Source organism: Lucilia cuprina, chromosome 3 (genome assembly GCF_022045245.1).
Source record: "Lucilia cuprina isolate Lc7/37 chromosome 3, ASM2204524v1, whole genome shotgun sequence".
Classification (NCBI taxonomy): Eukaryota; Metazoa; Arthropoda; class Insecta; order Diptera; family Calliphoridae; genus Lucilia; species Lucilia cuprina.
The window spans coordinates 39,752,480-39,770,417 of NC_060951.1; the positions used below are offsets into that span (position 1 = coordinate 39,752,480).

General features: G+C 29.7%; 7 protein-coding genes across 9 annotated transcripts in view; 2 read left to right on the plus strand and 5 right to left on the minus strand.

Annotated features, from left to right (window-relative positions):
- Positions 1-2,691: 2,691 nt before the first annotated feature.
- On the minus strand, positions 2,692-6,988 carry LOC111677817 (lipoamide acyltransferase component of branched-chain alpha-keto acid dehydrogenase complex, mitochondrial). Its single transcript, XM_023439012.2, has 5 exons — positions 6,722-6,988; positions 4,448-4,563; positions 3,789-4,377; positions 3,253-3,723; positions 2,692-3,184 (listed from the first exon to the last, which is right to left on the minus strand). Exons 1-5 carry the CDS (start codon positions 6,809-6,811, stop codon positions 3,023-3,025), a joined length of 1,428 nt encoding a protein of 475 aa, XP_023294780.2. The 5' UTR covers positions 6,812-6,988; the 3' UTR covers positions 2,692-3,022.
- Positions 6,989-7,514: 526 nt separating this feature from the next.
- LOC111677819 (translation machinery-associated protein 16 homolog) lies at positions 7,515-8,439 on the plus strand. The gene is made up of 3 exons (XM_023439014.2): positions 7,515-7,696; positions 7,755-8,127; positions 8,190-8,439. The coding sequence occupies exons 1-3, from the start codon at positions 7,694-7,696 to the stop codon at positions 8,405-8,407; spliced, it is 594 nt and encodes a 197-aa protein (XP_023294782.2). The 5' UTR covers positions 7,515-7,693; the 3' UTR covers positions 8,408-8,439.
- On the minus strand, positions 8,400-9,231 carry LOC111677820 (dynein axonemal light chain 1). Its single transcript, XM_023439015.2, has 2 exons — positions 8,793-9,231; positions 8,400-8,732 (listed from the first exon to the last, which is right to left on the minus strand). Exons 1-2 carry the CDS (start codon positions 9,054-9,056, stop codon positions 8,442-8,444), a joined length of 555 nt encoding a protein of 184 aa, XP_023294783.2. The 5' UTR covers positions 9,057-9,231; the 3' UTR covers positions 8,400-8,441.
- Positions 9,232-9,853: 622 nt separating this feature from the next.
- On the plus strand, positions 9,854-10,661 carry LOC111677827 (cytochrome c oxidase copper chaperone). Its single transcript, XM_023439026.2, has 3 exons — positions 9,854-10,003; positions 10,082-10,260; positions 10,333-10,661. The coding sequence occupies exons 2-3, from the start codon at positions 10,124-10,126 to the stop codon at positions 10,415-10,417; spliced, it is 222 nt and encodes a 73-aa protein (XP_023294794.1). The 5' UTR covers positions 9,854-10,003; positions 10,082-10,123; the 3' UTR covers positions 10,418-10,661.
- Positions 10,662-10,664: 3 nt separating this feature from the next.
- Positions 10,665-11,365, minus strand: LOC124418461 (microsomal glutathione S-transferase 1-like). Its single transcript, XM_046947075.1, has 3 exons — positions 11,336-11,365; positions 11,095-11,174; positions 10,665-10,999 (listed from the first exon to the last, which is right to left on the minus strand). The coding sequence occupies exons 1-3, from the start codon at positions 11,363-11,365 to the stop codon at positions 10,747-10,749; spliced, it is 363 nt and encodes a 120-aa protein (XP_046803031.1). The 3' UTR covers positions 10,665-10,746.
- On the minus strand, positions 10,950-15,588 carry LOC111677826 (microsomal glutathione S-transferase 1-like). 3 transcript variants are annotated; one of them, XM_046945881.1, is made up of 5 exons: positions 15,160-15,588; positions 11,952-11,987; positions 11,781-11,860; positions 11,430-11,717; positions 10,950-11,174 (listed from the first exon to the last, which is right to left on the minus strand). In XM_046945881.1, the coding sequence occupies exons 1-4, from the start codon at positions 15,397-15,399 to the stop codon at positions 11,465-11,467; spliced, it is 609 nt and encodes a 202-aa protein (XP_046801837.1). In that variant the 5' UTR covers positions 15,400-15,588; the 3' UTR covers positions 10,950-11,174; positions 11,430-11,464. The 3 variants fall into 3 exon arrangements, with proteins under 3 accessions (XP_046801837.1, XP_046801836.1, XP_023294793.2); XM_046945880.1 differs by lacking the exon at positions 10,950-11,174 and having other exon boundaries at positions 11,410-11,717; positions 15,160-15,586; XM_023439025.2 differs by lacking the exons at positions 10,950-11,174; positions 11,952-11,987 and having other exon boundaries at positions 11,410-11,717; positions 15,160-15,581.
- A 493-nt stretch (positions 15,589-16,081) lies between these two features.
- LOC111677828 (microsomal glutathione S-transferase 1-like) overlaps positions 16,082-17,938 on the minus strand; it is a 2,951-nt gene continuing 1,094 nt past the window's right edge. The window contains exons 2-3 of the mRNA XM_023439027.2: positions 16,516-16,598; positions 16,082-16,450 (exon numbers count right to left, since the gene is read on the minus strand). Coding sequence (XP_023294795.1) covers positions 16,198-16,450; positions 16,516-16,598 — 336 coding nt within the window. The 3' untranslated portion in view covers positions 16,082-16,197. The remainder of the gene's footprint in view (positions 16,451-16,515; positions 16,599-17,938) is intronic.

Genomic DNA, 17,938 nt, shown 5'->3' on the forward strand with positions numbered 1-17,938 from the left:
TCAAGAATAGAGTCTTGTCTATAATTTGCATTAGAGTTTATCATCTAGTCTATAGCCTGGTTTATAATATGGTCTATAGTTTGGACTAAAGTCTAGTATATAATCTGTACTATTATCCAGTCATTAGTCTAGTTTCTTGTAATAATGTTATATTCAATAGTATAAGCTACACTTTCGATTATAGCTGGTAAATAGGTCGCACTATAGACTAGATCATACTATAGTCCATAATAGTAATAGTTCAAAAGATTGAAATTTTGCTGACACAAGAAAACATATAAAAACTAAACAGATCTGCAACAATACGTAACGTATAAAGTTGTACGTTTCTATTAAGGGTTTTCATTTAAACGCTTAAGTTTCCCATTTGTGTAATTGGGCAAGTTTATTAGACTTGTTTCATGAAACCCCTGTTCAAATTCTGTTCAATCCCAGGAAAAAAAATTAGAACTTGTTCTAACAGCAATTAGTACTAGAACGAAGGCAAAGAGAACCCTTTCAGATTCTGAAATAACAACCTTGGAACTAATGATGTCGCAACTACTACTGGAATCCGTCCTCGGAACATTATGGTTCTAAAATACTTCTTCAGAGTTTTCAAGGTATTAGTTCTTTGACATTAGTTATACATTGATACTTCGCTAGTTCAAAGGAACCTCTAAAAGTTCCGAAATAAATTTCTTAGAATCAGTTGAAAAAAAAATGTCAAAAAATTAAAAATTCGTAAAAATAGTTTTTGTTTGATTATGCAGAAATAATGATTCATATCATTATTTCTGCATAAAATTGAACTAAAATGAATTAAAGATACCCTTACTGAATTGTATCGGGAGACGGGGAGGTTAGATGCAGATTTCTTATATCCTGTGCAAGAAAGAGTTTAACAGATGAATTTTATGTAAGATAATTGTAAGTAAGTTTTCTAAAAAATTTAGTACAATAATAATAATTCCTCAACAGTTTCTCAAAATTAGACTTAATTTTAATAACTTTGAACAAAAAACCCTGAAAAAATTAATTATTTTTAAATAAAAAGTATACGTTCTTTAAAGCTTCCCTTCCGAGGGTGCCAAATTCAAACAGAAATCATTGATTAAAAAACTAGTTCCGGAACTGTTCCAAAGAACGAGTTCGACACTTGTATAACGTTTCCTCAGAACCAGTTCCGAAGGTGCAGAAGTTGTAAAGTTTGCGAGGTTTTTGAATTTTTAAATGAAAATCCTTATTATTTTGTTATTGTAAAATCAGGGATAGAAATTGTTAAAATAATTAAGACAAAAATTCAATGTATTTAGTATAAAATAAAACCATTAGGACCAATCTTTATGTGAAGGATTAGGTATTAAATTAAAATTAATCTTTGAAAGTTGTTTTTTAATAGTCAATTACCTAATTTTGTTGTTAGTATATATATATATATATATATATTATATATATATATATATATATATATATATATATATAATATATATATATTAATATATATATATATATATATATATATATATATATATATATATATATATATATATATATATATATATATTATATATAATATATATATATATATTTCTGGATCCTTATAGATAGCGGAGTCCATTAAGCCATGTCCATCTGTCTGTCTGTCCGTCTGTCTGTAGAAATCAGTTTTTAGAGGTCCCCAGATATCGGCGAGATCCGAATCTTCAATAATTCTGTTAGACATGCTTTCGAGATGATCGCTATTTAAAATCAGCAAAATCAGTCGGTAAATAACGGAGATATGAGCAAAAATCCGAGACAACCTCTGAAAATTTCATCAAAAAAGCCATGCTTTGTTAAAAAAAAAACAACAACACTGTGAATTGGATAAAGATGTACATGTGCGTGTGGAGATGTATTTGGTTTTATTCAGCTGTGTATTTTTTTTTGTATGTTTGAATGCTGTTCTGTTCTCACGAAGGTGAAAGGGTATAACAAGAACAAGGAGATAAAGCAGTAATATGTTGGTAATACAGCTCATATTTGTTTGAGAGTGGTAATACAGTTTGACGGTGGTATTACAGTACAACGGTTAATATTTCTTTCTGCTACAGAAAACATACTTGGTGAAGGGTATATATGATTCTGCACAGCCGAATATAGAAATATTACTTTTATACCCTTCACCTTCGTGAGAAGGGTATATATAAGTTTGTCATTCCGTTTGTAATTTCTATAACATAATTTTCCGACCCTATAAAGTATATATATTCTGGATCCTTATAGATAGCGGAGTCGATTAAGCCATGTCCGTCTGTCGGTCTGTTGAAATCAGTTTTTAGAGGTCCCCAGATATCGGCGAGATCCGAATCTTCAATAATTCAGTTAGACATGCTTTCGAGAAGATCGCTATTTAAAATAAGCAAAATCGGTCTATAAATAACGGAGATATGAGCAAATATCAGAGACAACCTCTGATTACAATTGTCTTCTTCTTTTTTTATAAAACAGAGACGTTTTCTGTTGTTTTGTGTGGCAACACTGCAAAGTTTAATCTTGTATTCAAAAAGATCAAAGGGGATTAACATTAGAATTAATTTATTTTTAGATTAACTTTTGGCATTAACTTTAATTGGCATTTGATTGCTAACTCGAAACCCCGCTCTTACTCTTCATTCTTTAATCTTTTGAAAATCGTTAAAATTCCAAAAACAAAAATCTCCAAAATAATTCCTTTATAATATTTACTAAAACAAATATTTATTAATGGTATTTACTTAAATGCAACGATTTAACTGTAACCGACTTAAAATTAAACGTTAAATACATATTTATATATTCATAATAAATGCACATTAAACAGTTACAGTAAGACTCGCTAATAGAAAGTTAAAGAAATGTAAAATATTACATCTAACTAAACATGTTTCAAAAACTAAAATAAATGCAATATTACAGCCTTTTACGTCGTATGTACACACACACTCGCACACAATGACTTCTAATATGATATCTAAGTATTGGGTGGGAGAAACAGGCGGTTATCAAGTGATTAAACAATTCAGTTTAATAAGAATAAAGCGGGATTTTCTAAGTATTTCTTCCAGACATTCGAGAAACTGGCCATGGTGACACCATCAATGACACGATGATCAGCACACCAGCTGACATTCATAACGTAGGCCTTAACTACTTCATCCTTTTCATTGAAACGGGGAACAGCCTGAGGTTGTGAGAGAAATTAAGTAATAAAATTAAAAAAAAATAAAGAATAAGATATTTTATCCTTACCTTAGTACGACCCATGGCACCAATGGACACCTGAGGAGCCATTATACAAGGATGGGTATAGGTGCCGCCGATAACACCAATGTTGGAGAGAGAGAAAGTACCATCAGCAAAATCTTGTGGAGTCAAAGCGCCCTTGCGTCCTCTTTCGATTAAAGCATTGAGATCTTGAGCAATTTCAATAATATTTTTGTTTTGAACATTCTTTACATTGGGCACCACTAAACCTTGAGGAGTATCAATAGCAACACTTATATTGTGAGCTCCCTTGTAGATAATAGATTCGGTTTCCAAATTCAATGAACTATTCAAAATGGGATATTTCGAGAGAGCAATGGAAGCGGCCTTAATGCAGAAAGGCATGAAAGTTAATTTGGGTACACCATTCTCTTGGGCTACCTCCTTTAATTGATCACGGAAGCCCATTAAATTGGTCATATCCACTTCATCACTATAAGCAAAGTGGGGAATTTTCTAGAGAACATAAACCGAAAAAAACTTAGTTACAGTTTTTTATACCTTTAAACGTTCTAACTTACCAAAGATTCAGACATAGATTTCAACATGGCCTTACGTACGCCCTTCAAAGGTTCTACACGATCAGCTGGAACTGGAGCACTGGCCTTACCAGCGGCAGAGGCAGCAGCAGCTGCACCAGCCTTAGCAGCAATAGTAGGATGAGGAATATTAGTGCCTGGTGGTACATGTCCCAAATATTCCAAAACATCACCCTTTAAGACACGACCATTTTTACCGGTAGGTGGTACTTTCGACAAATCCACTTTGTTTTCCTTGGCAATACGACGAACAGCTGGTGTAGCTAAAGTAATGCTGCGATTAACTTCCTCATCAGTAGCTTGCTTTGGATTGGCAGCAACATCGCTTGCGGTCTTTTTATCGGGAGTTTTCTCCTTTTCATCTTCAGAATCAGAACTATCAGAATCGCCTTCTTCATCTTCAACTTCAAAATCCAACAATGTTTTACCCACCAATGCAATGTCATCGACATTGTGATGCAATTTTAGAATTTTACCATCATAACGACTGGTAATGGTGACGGAAGCTTTGTCCGATTGTACCTCACACAAATTATCGAATTGCTGTACAGTGTCTCCAACTTTGACGAACCTTGTGGAAATGAATATGAAATGATAATGTATTTGTGCATTTTAAAAGATATTTCTCATCATTTACTTACCATTCCTTAACAGTAACTTCACGTATACCTTCACCGATATCACTGAGTTTGAATGACACTACCTTTTCCAAGCAAGGTGTCAGGTGAAAGGCACGAAATTGACCAGTAACGGTAGCCTGTAAAGAATATCAAGGTTATAAAGAGATTAATTTTCAATATAATCGGTTTCAATCTAAGTAGTACTACATATTAATCAATTATGCTGATTCTAGGGTTTAAATAAAAATATAGATTTTTCAGTTTCCGATTATTCAAAATAATTATGTAAAAACACTGGACACACTCGAGTTCAAATCGTACAAATTATTAAAATATTTTTCCTTATCGATCTCATTGTGATAGTTAAAAGAAGAATGGAATATATATTCTAGATATATAACCTATGGTAACTCGACCAATGCCGATGCCGTATTTTCTTTTAATATCTAATGTAATTTTTTTAAACTTCTGATTGTAAACAGATATTTTTACTTGAACAAATGGTTGGAAAGTAATAAATAAATCCTCTATAAATCTTCATTAGAACATATTTTTTAGAATTTTATTAATTCATGAATTATATAGGACTATGAAATAAAGGTTTCAAACCAATTCTACTGATTTTAATGTATTTTTAGCTTCTGAATTCGAATTTGATATCAGTTTATTTCTAACACCCAAAATTTTCCTACAAAATAGCATATTTATTTAATTGTTGTATGGTTTTCTCCGAAATCCGCAGGTTAACTTGTGGGATATATCGATGTCCATATGTCGCATTGAAATCTTCTTAAAATTAGCTTAATAAAATTGTTAAAAATTCGAAACGGGGAGCTATCTAACGAAGCTAAAGCTTCGTTTAAATGATTTAACATAAAATGTATATAACATAATTATACGTTTGTGCTGATGTTTGTAACATACAAAAATATTGGTCCAATACCCACCTTAAAGTATACCGATCGATTCAGAATTATTTTCAGTCGATTAAGACATGTCCGTCCGTCCGCTACAGATTTTCGAAAGGATTGGTCCTTATTTGACCCTAGCCCCCATACAAACTCCCCTTAAAAAAATGTCTTAAACGCCTAAAATTGACTTGTAACCGGCGCCGTGTTATAAAGCCATAGGTAATAAAGCCATATGGTTATATTTCTCATTTCATTGAGAAATAAGGTCATATGGCTTTATTACCTATGGCTTTATAACACTGCGCCCTTGTAACCATTTGTATCGCAATGAAACTCAACAAAACTAACTGTTATTTAAAAATATATCACTTTCCCAAATTTACCGAGGATCGGCCCATATTTGACCTACATATATAAAGCCTCATTTAGAAATATTGTTTTTTTTTATCAATAAATTGCTTAAATATTTTGGAATAATATTCAACATAAAAGTTTCTTTATAAAAAGTAAAAATTTTAAAAATATACTCATGGTGTAGGGTATTATATGGTCGGTCATGCGTACTTGTTTTTAATTTAAAAGTCACACCTTCATGTTATTATACATATGTATGTACATACTTTGAAGTCGTTATCACTAGAGAAATAATTTTAAAAATTCACCACTAATTACTTTTTACGCAAAATTAAGTAGGCATTGGTAGGTAAAGATTGTTACTACCTTAAAATTACACAAATAAACATTAAATACGGACTTTAGTTTCCTAAAATCTATCCAAGGTCAAGAAAGGTTTGTTTTTGTATTTGAAATATTGAAATATTTTACTTAAATATGTTTCGCATATGTTCTTAAGAATAAAACAAAAACACTTGAAGAATGCTCTCTTTATTCGTACATTCTTTCTATGTAAATCATGTGAACCAAAACAAAACACAAAAGTTTGTTGTAAATGACTACAACAACAATAAGAACTTGTTTAATAAACACACATTATCTACTAACTAAACTCACACTAAAAATTTGTAACTAGAATAAGAGAGAGTATGATTTTATAAGGCAAAAAATGAGAGATCACTGATAACACATGTTTACTTATATTTTTTGTTATTGTATTTTTTGCTCATGAATGAAGACACTTAAAAGCAAAATTGACAGTTCGAATAGTTAGCTAAACTGTCAGATTTTTATATTTTTCTATTTTTTTTCTCCATTCACATACACTCTTTGGAATTATTTGCACAATTATGTAATATAATAAATTAAAAAAATATATCTTTTATGTTTTTATAACTGTGTAATAATTAAACATATGTTAAGAAAATGTTGTTTTTATATTACATTCAAGAAGTTTTTAATTAATTAATATTTAAATGAATAAAATTACATTATTTAAACTGTTGTTGCTAAGTTGACGTGGTAAATACTTCTTTAGTATGGCTGCGGTACTACCGTTTCTCAAGATATAGGAAGACATTTTAAAAGGTTATTTTAATATTTAGATACTTTTCACCAAGAGAACACAAATTATTTGCTTAATATAGTGTTTTTCTTTTTTAATTAACAACTGATTATTTTAGCTTTTTTCTCGATTCAATATCTTGAGTAGAAAACGTGTCCGTCAAAGTTGAGAAAACGCTAGCAACTAAATAAATTTCAATGGCAAATTTCGCAGATTCATTGACTCGATTTGTGAACAAAACAAAATAATAATAACCTACTCATTTTATACCTACTACTTGTTGCTTTTCAGATACTTTTGCGAAACAAAGTGTGAGGAAAGTGAGAGAGAGAATTTTGTATTGTCAGAAAAGTAAATTTAAAATTGTATAAATTTTTTACAATAAATAATTTAAAAAAATAAAATTTTTAATTAAATTAAAAAATCCATGTTCAAAAAAGTAACTGTATCAAAGTTTTGGCTAAATTTTATTAAAATTGAACATTTTAGTACACTCTCAAACTAATAGTTTGAGAGTTTAACACTTCCTTCAATGTTGTCAACTTGTAAGAATTAAGAAATCGCTAATTAAAAAGAAATAAAAAAACGATATGGAGAAAAAATGTACATTTTTAGTCATTACTAATATTAGTAAGGTGGATAGTTAGTTAAGAAGTTAGTTTCTAGATATGTTTTAATATATTTTATTATTTCTTAATTTCGAAACATTTATTTCTAATTCTCAATGTAATTTATTTACTTGTTTTATTACAAACCAACGGCGTTGTTTGGCAACGGCGTCAGAGGCAAATTACCATTTGCCTCTGACTTTATCAACTGTCAATCTATTTCATAAAAACAATAACAAACTGCACGTGTAAAACAAATACAAGAAAAACAACACAAAATTCATAAAAAATGGTAAATATAAAATTTTCTTCACGAAAATTCTGTTAATTACAAATATTTCTTACTATAGACAAATCTACGGAAAGAATTAGAAAAATGTAAACATCCCAACAGTCGCAAGACCAAAGCTCTCAGCAAAAAAGCCCGCCGGCAAAACAACAAACACAAACAGAGAATGGGTCATGCTATCAAATCGAATATAATGGGTGAAAAGTTAAGTTGGTTTCTAGAACATATCGAGGAAGGAAGAACACATCCGCTAACACCACATGAATTTGAAGAACTTATTGAATTGTATCTCAAAAGATTCGATGAAGAGTTAGAACAAATTGCTTTAAAACAGTCTATTAGTAAGAATCGTTCTAATCAGCATGTTGCTAGACAAGATGTGATTAAAATTACTTTAGAAAGAGAGACAGGAGAATATAAAACTGGAGGAATGCGTAAGTTACAATAAAATTAATTTAATTGCATATAAATTAAAAATTGTTACTTTTCTTTTAAGAACTTTTAAATCTTTGCGATCCTGTTAAATTTAAATCTCTCCTGGATTGGGATGGCAGTGCCATAAATGTTCAACATCTTAAGGTGGAGTTAATATCTTATAATATGTTGCAAAGACTTAAAAAGGAATATGAGGAGAAAGCTAATTCTCAAACAGAAGCTACTGAAAACCCCTCTACATCCTCACAAAACAAAGAAGAATCCATGGAAACATGTTAAAAATAAAATAAAATGTTATATTTAAAACAAAATACTAATCTCCTCTTATAACCGTTTCACCATCCAATTTCTTTAAATTTGGCAAACGTCTTATAGCTTCCGAGCGAAAAGCTGCTTCATCCATATTTTCATATAAAATATTACCCATAAAGGTAATCTCTTCCAGCTTGGGAGGTACACCCATTCTATTGAATTCGGACCAGTCTTTTATTAAGTTATTGGAAACATAAAATACCTTTAAAGCCTTCATTACCTCCAAAGGCTTAAGTTTCTCTATAACATTGTAGCTAACCCATAACTCCTCCAAAGTCTCAGCTAAAGGTTCCTATAATAAGAGAATTTTTATTTCAGAGCTATTTATATGTTACTTAAGATTTTTTCTTACTATGCCATTTAGCGCTTTGATATTATTTCTGGCCAATGATAAAATTCTTAGATTTTTTAGATTTCCTATTCCTGTTATTTTCTCTATCATATTTGTTGACAAACTTAATTTTCGACATTCTGTCAAGGTACCCAAAGTGCCGTCCATTTTTTCTATTGGTGGAAATTGTAATTGTAATCCAATATCGGTGGCCTTAGTAGAATCTTGTTGGGTACGTTCTTCCCATTTGGTTAAAGCTTCTTTAATAGTTGTTGCTTTGGCCATGAATTTTTAAAATTTATATATCTTTCCTGGAAGTCGTTATATTATTGATAGTTTTGTCAATTAAACTTGAAAAGTGTATTCAAGTATTTTATAAGACAAACATAATTTTTAAGGAAATTTTCAGTATTGATAAATTTTTCCGTAATTTCAAATATTTGTTGATAATTCACAAATTGAACATTTTTATTATTCACGATTTTCAAATAGAAAATTAATATTATCATTATTTATGATTTTCTTATAGAAAATTATTCAAAATTTACGATTTTTATATATTTTCAATATTGATGATATTTTATAATAAAAATAATATTCATGTTTTTCTAATGGTGGAACATTTTTAATATTATTTTAGAAAACTTTTAAACTGATTATTTTCTTGACGATTACACAAACATTTTATATGCATTTTTAAAAAATGATTTATAAATTAAATTTTGCAATTGAGAATTTTGTATTTATTGTTTTTTCAATTTCCTTTTAATATTTATGTATTTCTCTGACACACCCTGTTATTCACAATGTTAACTACGCTTTTTTATACAGTACTTTTTGCTTTGGTTTTTGAGCAGGAATGGACAATTGATATTAAAACTGTAAAGTTATAACTAGAATTAAATTACTTGTTAATATAAAATTATTGAGGTTAAAAGCAAAATTTTTGTTCTACTAAGCATTGTTTTACTTATGCATTAAACAAATATAAAATAATGTTCGTTTTCAGTTTAGTATTAAACAAAAAAAAGTAATATATAAAGCTTTTCCCAACCCTGGCATCAGTTGTTGCTGGTCGTATGACATTTTAGTGTTGCAAAGTGACCCTGAAATTTTATTATTTAATTCATTTTGACTCGTGCACGACAAAACACCAAAAATTCCTGAGAAAATAACAAAATAATTGTGAAATTAATAAATCTATAAATAAATTAAATATTAAATAATCAATAGTGAGTAAAATAAAAAAATTATTGAAGAATTTTTATAAAACAAACGAATTGTGTGGACAAATTATTAAATAATTCCAGAAAACTCTTACACAACAACAACTACACTACAAACATATAAAAATGGGAAACGCTCCAGTCAAAGAAGTTGCCCAAGCTGCCGCCCCAGCTGTAAGTGCCGGTTCGGAACAGCCAGCAGCTAAACCCAAGTGCAAAGCCTGCTGTGCCTGTCCGGAAACAAAAAAAGTGAGAGATCAATGGTAAGAGGAAAGAATTTGTAGGTATAGGGATACAAAACCCACTAATATTAATTTTTCTAACACTTTTTTTAGCATTATTGAAAAGGGTGAATCTGAGTGTGGTGATTTAATAGAGGCCCACAAGAAATGCATGCGAGATCAGGGTTTTAATATTTAAATCCCGAAAAAATAAAATTGGCCAAAGCAACGTACTGTTAATATCATCCACCCCCTTTCCCTCTCACTATCAAATCTGGAATCATATTTATTAAATTTTATTCTCGGCTTTTATGTGTGTCACAACTCAAAGGAATACATCTCAGTCAGTCATTATTTAGTTAATAATGAACGCAAAAGAAAAACGCTTAATTTATTGTATATTTTTAGTTTATTAGTTATAAAAAAACCAAACAAAATTCCTTTAAAACTTAAAAATCAAAAAACAAAAAAAAAAAAAAAAAAAAAACAAGTGAAGCAAAAAAACACTTGCAAACTTTAAAAAACAATTTAAATGTATTTTATCATTTGTAAACCAACATCCGCGGCCATATACAAAGTAATAACAAACATCAAACCCCAAGATATAACTCTAGAGGGTTGAGGCACCGGATAGAAGGCATAAACCAAAGTATGTATAATACGTCCTACAGCGGCTACACGAAATAGATTACACGCTAGAGTTGGTGAAGGATTAGTGCAGATATAGATTAAGGACATAGTAAAATAAGGTAGAATATTTTCCATATCATTACGATGGGCTCTGGAAATACAATGAAGCAGTATAATAGAATTTTGAAATTAAGCAGTTAAACAGGTACTTTTTTAGTTATTTTCTTATTATTATTTTTACCTTACCTTCTCACTCTTTCCACATGAGGCTCGTTGAATTGTAAATCGACATTGTGAAAGACCAGATCTTCTTGATTAGCAAATATCTTAAAGAAAATTAATTTGTTTTTAATGATATGTTGAAGATTTTCTATAAGAATTAGCAATGTAAAAGTTTCAATTATAGACAATTTTCAATATTGAAAAATTTTAGCCAAAACATTGAACGTAATTTTGAATTGAACATAAAAATTTTTTATTTAAGTACATTTTCATTATATTTATTCTGTTTCTCCATATTCGATTTAAGAATTATATGAAATATTATTAAAAATCTAGAAATTGAGATATAAAATTCATACAAATCTTTATTAGTTTTTATAATTTAAAAACTTCTTCAAATATATTTGATCATTTGAAAACCAACATCAGCAGCCATATACAAAGTAATGACAAACATTACTCCCCAGGCTAAAACTCTTGAAGGTTGAGGTACGGGATAGAAGGCATAAACCAAAGAATGCACTACGCGAGCCACTGCAGCTACTCGAAATAGATTGCATGCTATAACCGCCGAAGGATTAGTACAAATGTACAATAAAGACATAGTAAAATAGGGCAATATGTTTTCCATATCATTGCGATGGGCTCTAGAAATAAAAAAGTTTTTTAATTAGTAATCTAAAAAGCTATATTTTAGATTATACTTTTACCTTCTTACTCTCTCCACATGAGGATCATTGAATTCTACTTCTATATTATTGAAAAACAAATCCTCTTGATTGGGAAAAACCTTTAAAAAAATACATATTTAGTTTTTCATTAATTCTTATAATTGTTAATTTTATTGTTTAGTCATTTCAATGTTTGATTAACGAATCTACCTTTTCTATAAAAGCTTTGGGAAATTGCCGCAATATCTGTAATTTAGAAATTAAATATTTTTGTATCATTCTTATGATCATGAATATTTTTTTTATAGAACTCACTTTTATTTTGATTAAAAATATTATCTTAAGTATTTGGTGTATTAAATTTTTTATAGATAGGTTTCATCAATCAAAGTTAATAGTATTAAAAAATTGCACTTGCTAAAAAATGATTAGGCAAAATTATATTTTTTGACAAAATGTGTAATATAAAAAGACTACAAAGTTAATTTTGTTTTTTCAATATCTTGGTTATAGCCTTTTTATGTAGTTTTTTAATTGTTGAAGTTACATATCCATTCACAATCTTTTAGTATTCATATCCTTAATAATGTACATAGGATATTGTGAGAAAGTATAGCCAAAAATACTTGTTTCAATATTCCGCCTATGAAATTATTGGAATGAAACTTAAGGTCATAATTTTCAAAATAATTTTATGATTAAAGCTGTCATCCTTCTCAGCGAGGAGCAACGATAAAGCCTATCGAAAAAGGTTCCGATTCTCTTCAAAAGTACGCGCAACTAAATTTTTTATGTATACACGTCTATTATACTGCCGATTTTGTAATAATCGAACATCATTTAACCCTAGCATCCATACAAAATCATTTTGAAAATGAAAATATTCCATAATTAACTTGAAAGCTGTTGTATCAGCGCATTCAATTTTTTTTTAAACTATGGTTCTGCATCTACTTAAATAGTTTACGATCCATCTCATTGTATTGTTTGTATTACAGTCCTTCTGTTTGTTTAATCCTTGTAAAATTTGAATGGTAGTGTTATGTGTTTTCCGAAAACACTGCTGTATTGAGAGAAGATTAGTTAGATTAGCCACTGTATGACTTTCCTGGTATTTTCCCTCTATTTAGTTAGGAGTCTAGTGTTAACAGGCTCCATGTGGAATGATTTCTGAAGAGTTGTAGCTCGCCACAGACTAGGAGGTTGTTTATTTTGCGGTTAACATTGAGTTCAACAAAAAATCAGCAAAACACCTGCAATTGAGCAATACGCAGCTATATGGCTTACCTGACTAGTGTTTTCTCACTATTTATATAGGAATCGGGTATTATCAAGGTCTCAATAAAAAGGTTTAGCATTTTCGCCATAAACTCTACTCTCGGTTAGTCAAGGTTGTTTAGCATCGCAATTCATTCTGGGTCATTAGCCTTAGAAGAGTCAGCATTCTCAATGAATTCTGCACTATTTATTTAGGAATCGGGTATTTTCAAGCTCTTAATAAAAATATTTAACATTTTTGTCATAAACTCTACTCTTGGCTAGTCAAGGTTCTTTAGCAGAGTTAGCATTTTCAATGAATTCTGCAACTTCTGAATATATGGTTGCAATATGCTTGCAATTGAGCAATGTCGCGTTTGAACCCTATCAGCATCGTTCGACTCATTAGAGTGGGTAAATTCCTATAAGTATATTGGTAGCATTTACATCAAATGTTAGGTGAAAAGTCGTTGATATTTTGCAATCCATTCTACTATCCCAGGATTCTCTCGAATATCTATCTATAATATTGACACCTAACAGCGTCTAATAAAAGTCTCATAATGTTCCTAAGAGCATTTATACAATTTACAACCAGCACGAATGTACCATGTGACAAGCTAATGCTCTGAAAGCATAATGACTATGGACATAAATTGCCGGGATTCATATTGGACCCTTTAGTAAAAACTGCACATCCATCAAATAATTGTCCTTAGTTGGACATTTTATCACAAGTGTTTTATCGCTATCTACATTCATAATATTGCAATCTGTAATTCTGTAAGAGCAATTACCCGGATCAAGTAGAGCTACAGAATTTGTGTATGATTGCCGTCCGAAGCTTTGACTAATGTAGATTCCTAGCCGCCACACCCGCACCAAAATGTTAATGTGTCACAGGTACAGAATGATCACTAAGGCCGCTTGTAGAGTACTTCTAGTATTAGTATGGAACATCTTTCTATAAATGTCCTTTCTTAAAGCCTCCTGATTCGATTTGTAAATCGAATTTGCCATATCTTTTTGGAAACCACAATTCTTTTCTGTAGAATTCCTGCATATGTAATAGGTAATGAGCCTTTTTTTATTCTTTCCAGGATATTTTCTTTCGAATGGAAGCTTGCTATCAGTGAAAGTCCCTAAATACTTAGACACGCTAGATAAATTCGACGCCGTTTAACTTTGGTTGTCTATGTTATACCTTCTAAGTAGTATCTAATACCATTTCCCAGGACATACGCCTGAGTGTAGCCCATAAGATTAGTTCACGTTGTGTTCGTAGATTTTTTATATGCTCGGATAGAAATTTTATATAAGGGCAATTCCGTGTCATGTGACCCACACATAAAATCGATTTTAATAAAATTTGCATCAAGCATAATATTATTGGATAGTATTTTTTCTTTCTTACGAACTTTGACCCAAAGTCAAACTTTGACCACAATCTATGAACAATAAAGAAATCCAAATCGATCTTTGGAGTTGGATCACTTGACACGAAATTGCCCATAGATAAAAAAGAGTTATTTTCTAAATATTTCGATTTAAAGAATTTTAATTAATCACCCCTATTCTGCATTTCGATTACGTTTACGCATTCAATCGAAATGCGGAATACCAAAGTTGCCAAACGTAGAAAATTTCGATTCGAATTAAAATGCAGAATAGGGGCCAATGTAAAACATATTTTCATATACATTTAGATTTAAATCGTTTACAACGTTTGGATAAATAAATATTTTCCGTATTTCTCTGGATATTATACTACGACATTCAAAACTAGTGGTGGTCGAAGTGTAAATTCATTTTATATTTTTAATAGACATTTCCGTTTTGAATAGCATTCGATGCGCAATAAAATGTTTAAAGGCCACATTCATAGTTGCTAGTTGTAACAAAAGAGGCCTTAATAAACCAATTTATTAAAAGCAAAGATGTTTTACATTTCTTTCAGAACTGTACTTGTTTTAATAAATATCGTACTTTTAGGTATTTATAAATGTAACAGTTTTAAATTGTTTTGTTTAAAACAATTTATTTATAAAATAGTACATACACTATTCACTGTATATGAAATTTAAGATGATTTATATAAATTCCACTTCAAATTTATATACATAAGTATTTTCTATAAAAAATAAAACGAATCACAACTTACTTTATAACGAAAACGTTGCAATGCAGTCAATAAAGACATTAAAAGCATTTTTATCACTAAAACACTGGTCCAAAAAAGAAAGCAACAAAATACGGGATTATCAAGGTTCAACATAGAAAAATAATTTAATTTATTAGTTGTTGTTGATGATGTCGATGACATATTCATAAATTTATGTCCATTTAATGGACCTAGTGCTGCTTCGGTCGATTCTGTAGTTGTTGATGTTGGACTTATCATTATTTAAAATTTTAATATAAACACGGTTCAAAATAAATTAATGTTTTGTTTTTTTTTTTAATAATAATGTTTTAAGTTAGTTAAACGACGTTGTGTTTCAAGCAATCGTATATAGAAGACTTATACGACTATAGTGTTTGCGTTTTAAACTTGACTGCATTTCGTGAAATATACCAGAAACTAATTGGATGTATATAGTATATTAAATATATAATTTGCAATGAATATTAATCAAACTGGTTTGCTATATTATTAGCAAAAGCTTTAGTTAAAATTTTATAAATTTTCAAATAACGTTAAATGATCTTGAACGATGGCAAGTTTTACATTTAGCGAATTTTTTATACCCTACTTATTTTGAAATCATAGTTTATTTAAAACTTAAGTGAAAGAATTCTCTATAGTTTTTAGAATTTTTAAATTTGTGTATTAATGCATAAATTCCAAATCTCAAAGGTTTCTGCGAAATTTCTAACTGATCGTTGTTGATCTGTATTAACTACCATTTATATTTTAATCACTTAAACAAATCTGGCCATAAATAAATCTCTATTTACATTTCGTTTAATAAAATATACAAAATGCATAATTAATCTCAACTAATGCCCGCAATACAGTCGTCGATTTTTGTATAAAAACTAGCATTCGTTGATGTCAACCAAAACATGCAAAACAATATTAATTGTCTAAACAAAATATTTTTATTGTTAAATTATTTTACCGCACACTCTCTTTTCTATCTTTAAACAAACATTAATTATATACTTTTTTTCTTAAATTATGCATAAAAAAACTTAATTAAATATACACAATCGTCTTGATCATCGCATAAAACGCCATATAGAGTGTAATAAAAAAGCCAATAAAGAATACTATTGCTCGTATTGGTTGCGGTATAGGTCGAAATGCATAAACAATCGTATGTAGAATTCGTGCTAGTGCAAAGAAACGTATTAACAAACGTGCCACCAATGGTTTGGGTCCTACGGCTATGTAGGCCAAGGCAATCAACATAAAGGGCATTATATTCTCAAGATCATTGAGATGAGCTCTAAAATGTAAGATTTATATGTTAATAATTCTGATGTTGAGTGCAATAATATTTTTGCTACTTACCTTCTTACACGTTCTACATCAGGATCATTAAGAACAGGTTCGGTTACTTTATTTAAGGCCAAATCTTCAGGGTTAACGAATGACTGCAAAATTAATATAATAATACAAGTTGTTTAGTAAGAATAAAAAAAACAAAAACAATTCAATAAAGGATCATTTACTTTAAAAATATGTAATATGCTTTTTGTTTGTTAAATCCAATTCGTATTCGATTGATCACTTGCACTTTTTATACAAAACATTTAGATTTTTGTATAAAAAATTATATACTGTATGAAAATCCTGATCGTAATAGCAGTATTCTATCTTAGTTTTTATTCCGACTTATTTTGTCTTGGTCGTTGGATGTATATAAAGTTCGCTTATAAAAAAACCCAATTCCCAAGAATAGTAGTATTTCCACAGATACAACATTTTCTATAATATACTGATCGGTATACATAATTTAAAACTTCGTAATTATTTCGATAAATTTTGTTTCTTTAGGTTACGATTAATTTAGTTAATTCACAAAATTTGAAAGGCTCGAAACCAAAAATTTTAAATAATCTTTCTCAAGATTGTTACAAAAAAACTAGACTTTACATTTTTAAGAAATGTGTTATATATCCCCATTCAAGCGTGTTTTAGTGCGATGTTCTTATAAATTAGATATGAATTTTGTAAGTGTATCATTAGTAATGTGCAATTTACAGTAATTTTCGGAATATGGCCTTTGAACCGATCGACATAAAATATTGATAAATCCTATAATACTTGAAATAGCCAAATTTCATTACTATACATGGTTTTTGAAGCTTAAATCAACTTTTGAAGCGTACTTAATATAAGTTCTTGGATCCAATATTGACCGATTTCAATGAAATATTCCAAACAGGTTTGATTTCCTATAAAACTTTAACAAAATCTGTTGCTATTCTGTTATTTCTGGTCATTTTCTTAAGGGGTCATCATATTGACCTCTAGACCAATTTGAAGGTAATGTTAGAAGTACTTGACAACTTTATTGTATTAATTTCTACTGCATCGACTCTCACAGACATAAGTTATCAGAACAAAGCAAGCAGTGTACATACTTTCCCTGCGATTTTCACCGATTTTTTTAAAGCTTAAATACACTTTTGAAGCGTACTTAATTTAATTTTAAGTTCTTGGGTCCAATATTGACCGATTTCTATGAAATATTCCAACCAGGTTTGATTTCCTATAAAACTTGAACAAAATCTTTTACTATTCTGACATTTCTGGTAATTTTTAGAAGAGGCCAGGGTGGCAAAAAAAATCGAAACTCAAGTAGTCCACTGTAAACACTCACATTATATCTAAAATGCTCTTGCCGTGGCTTTCGGAATTACTTATTGAATAGACGCGTACCAGATCGCATTTATAACTAAAGTTGTTTGGTCGAAGAATAAAAATTAAC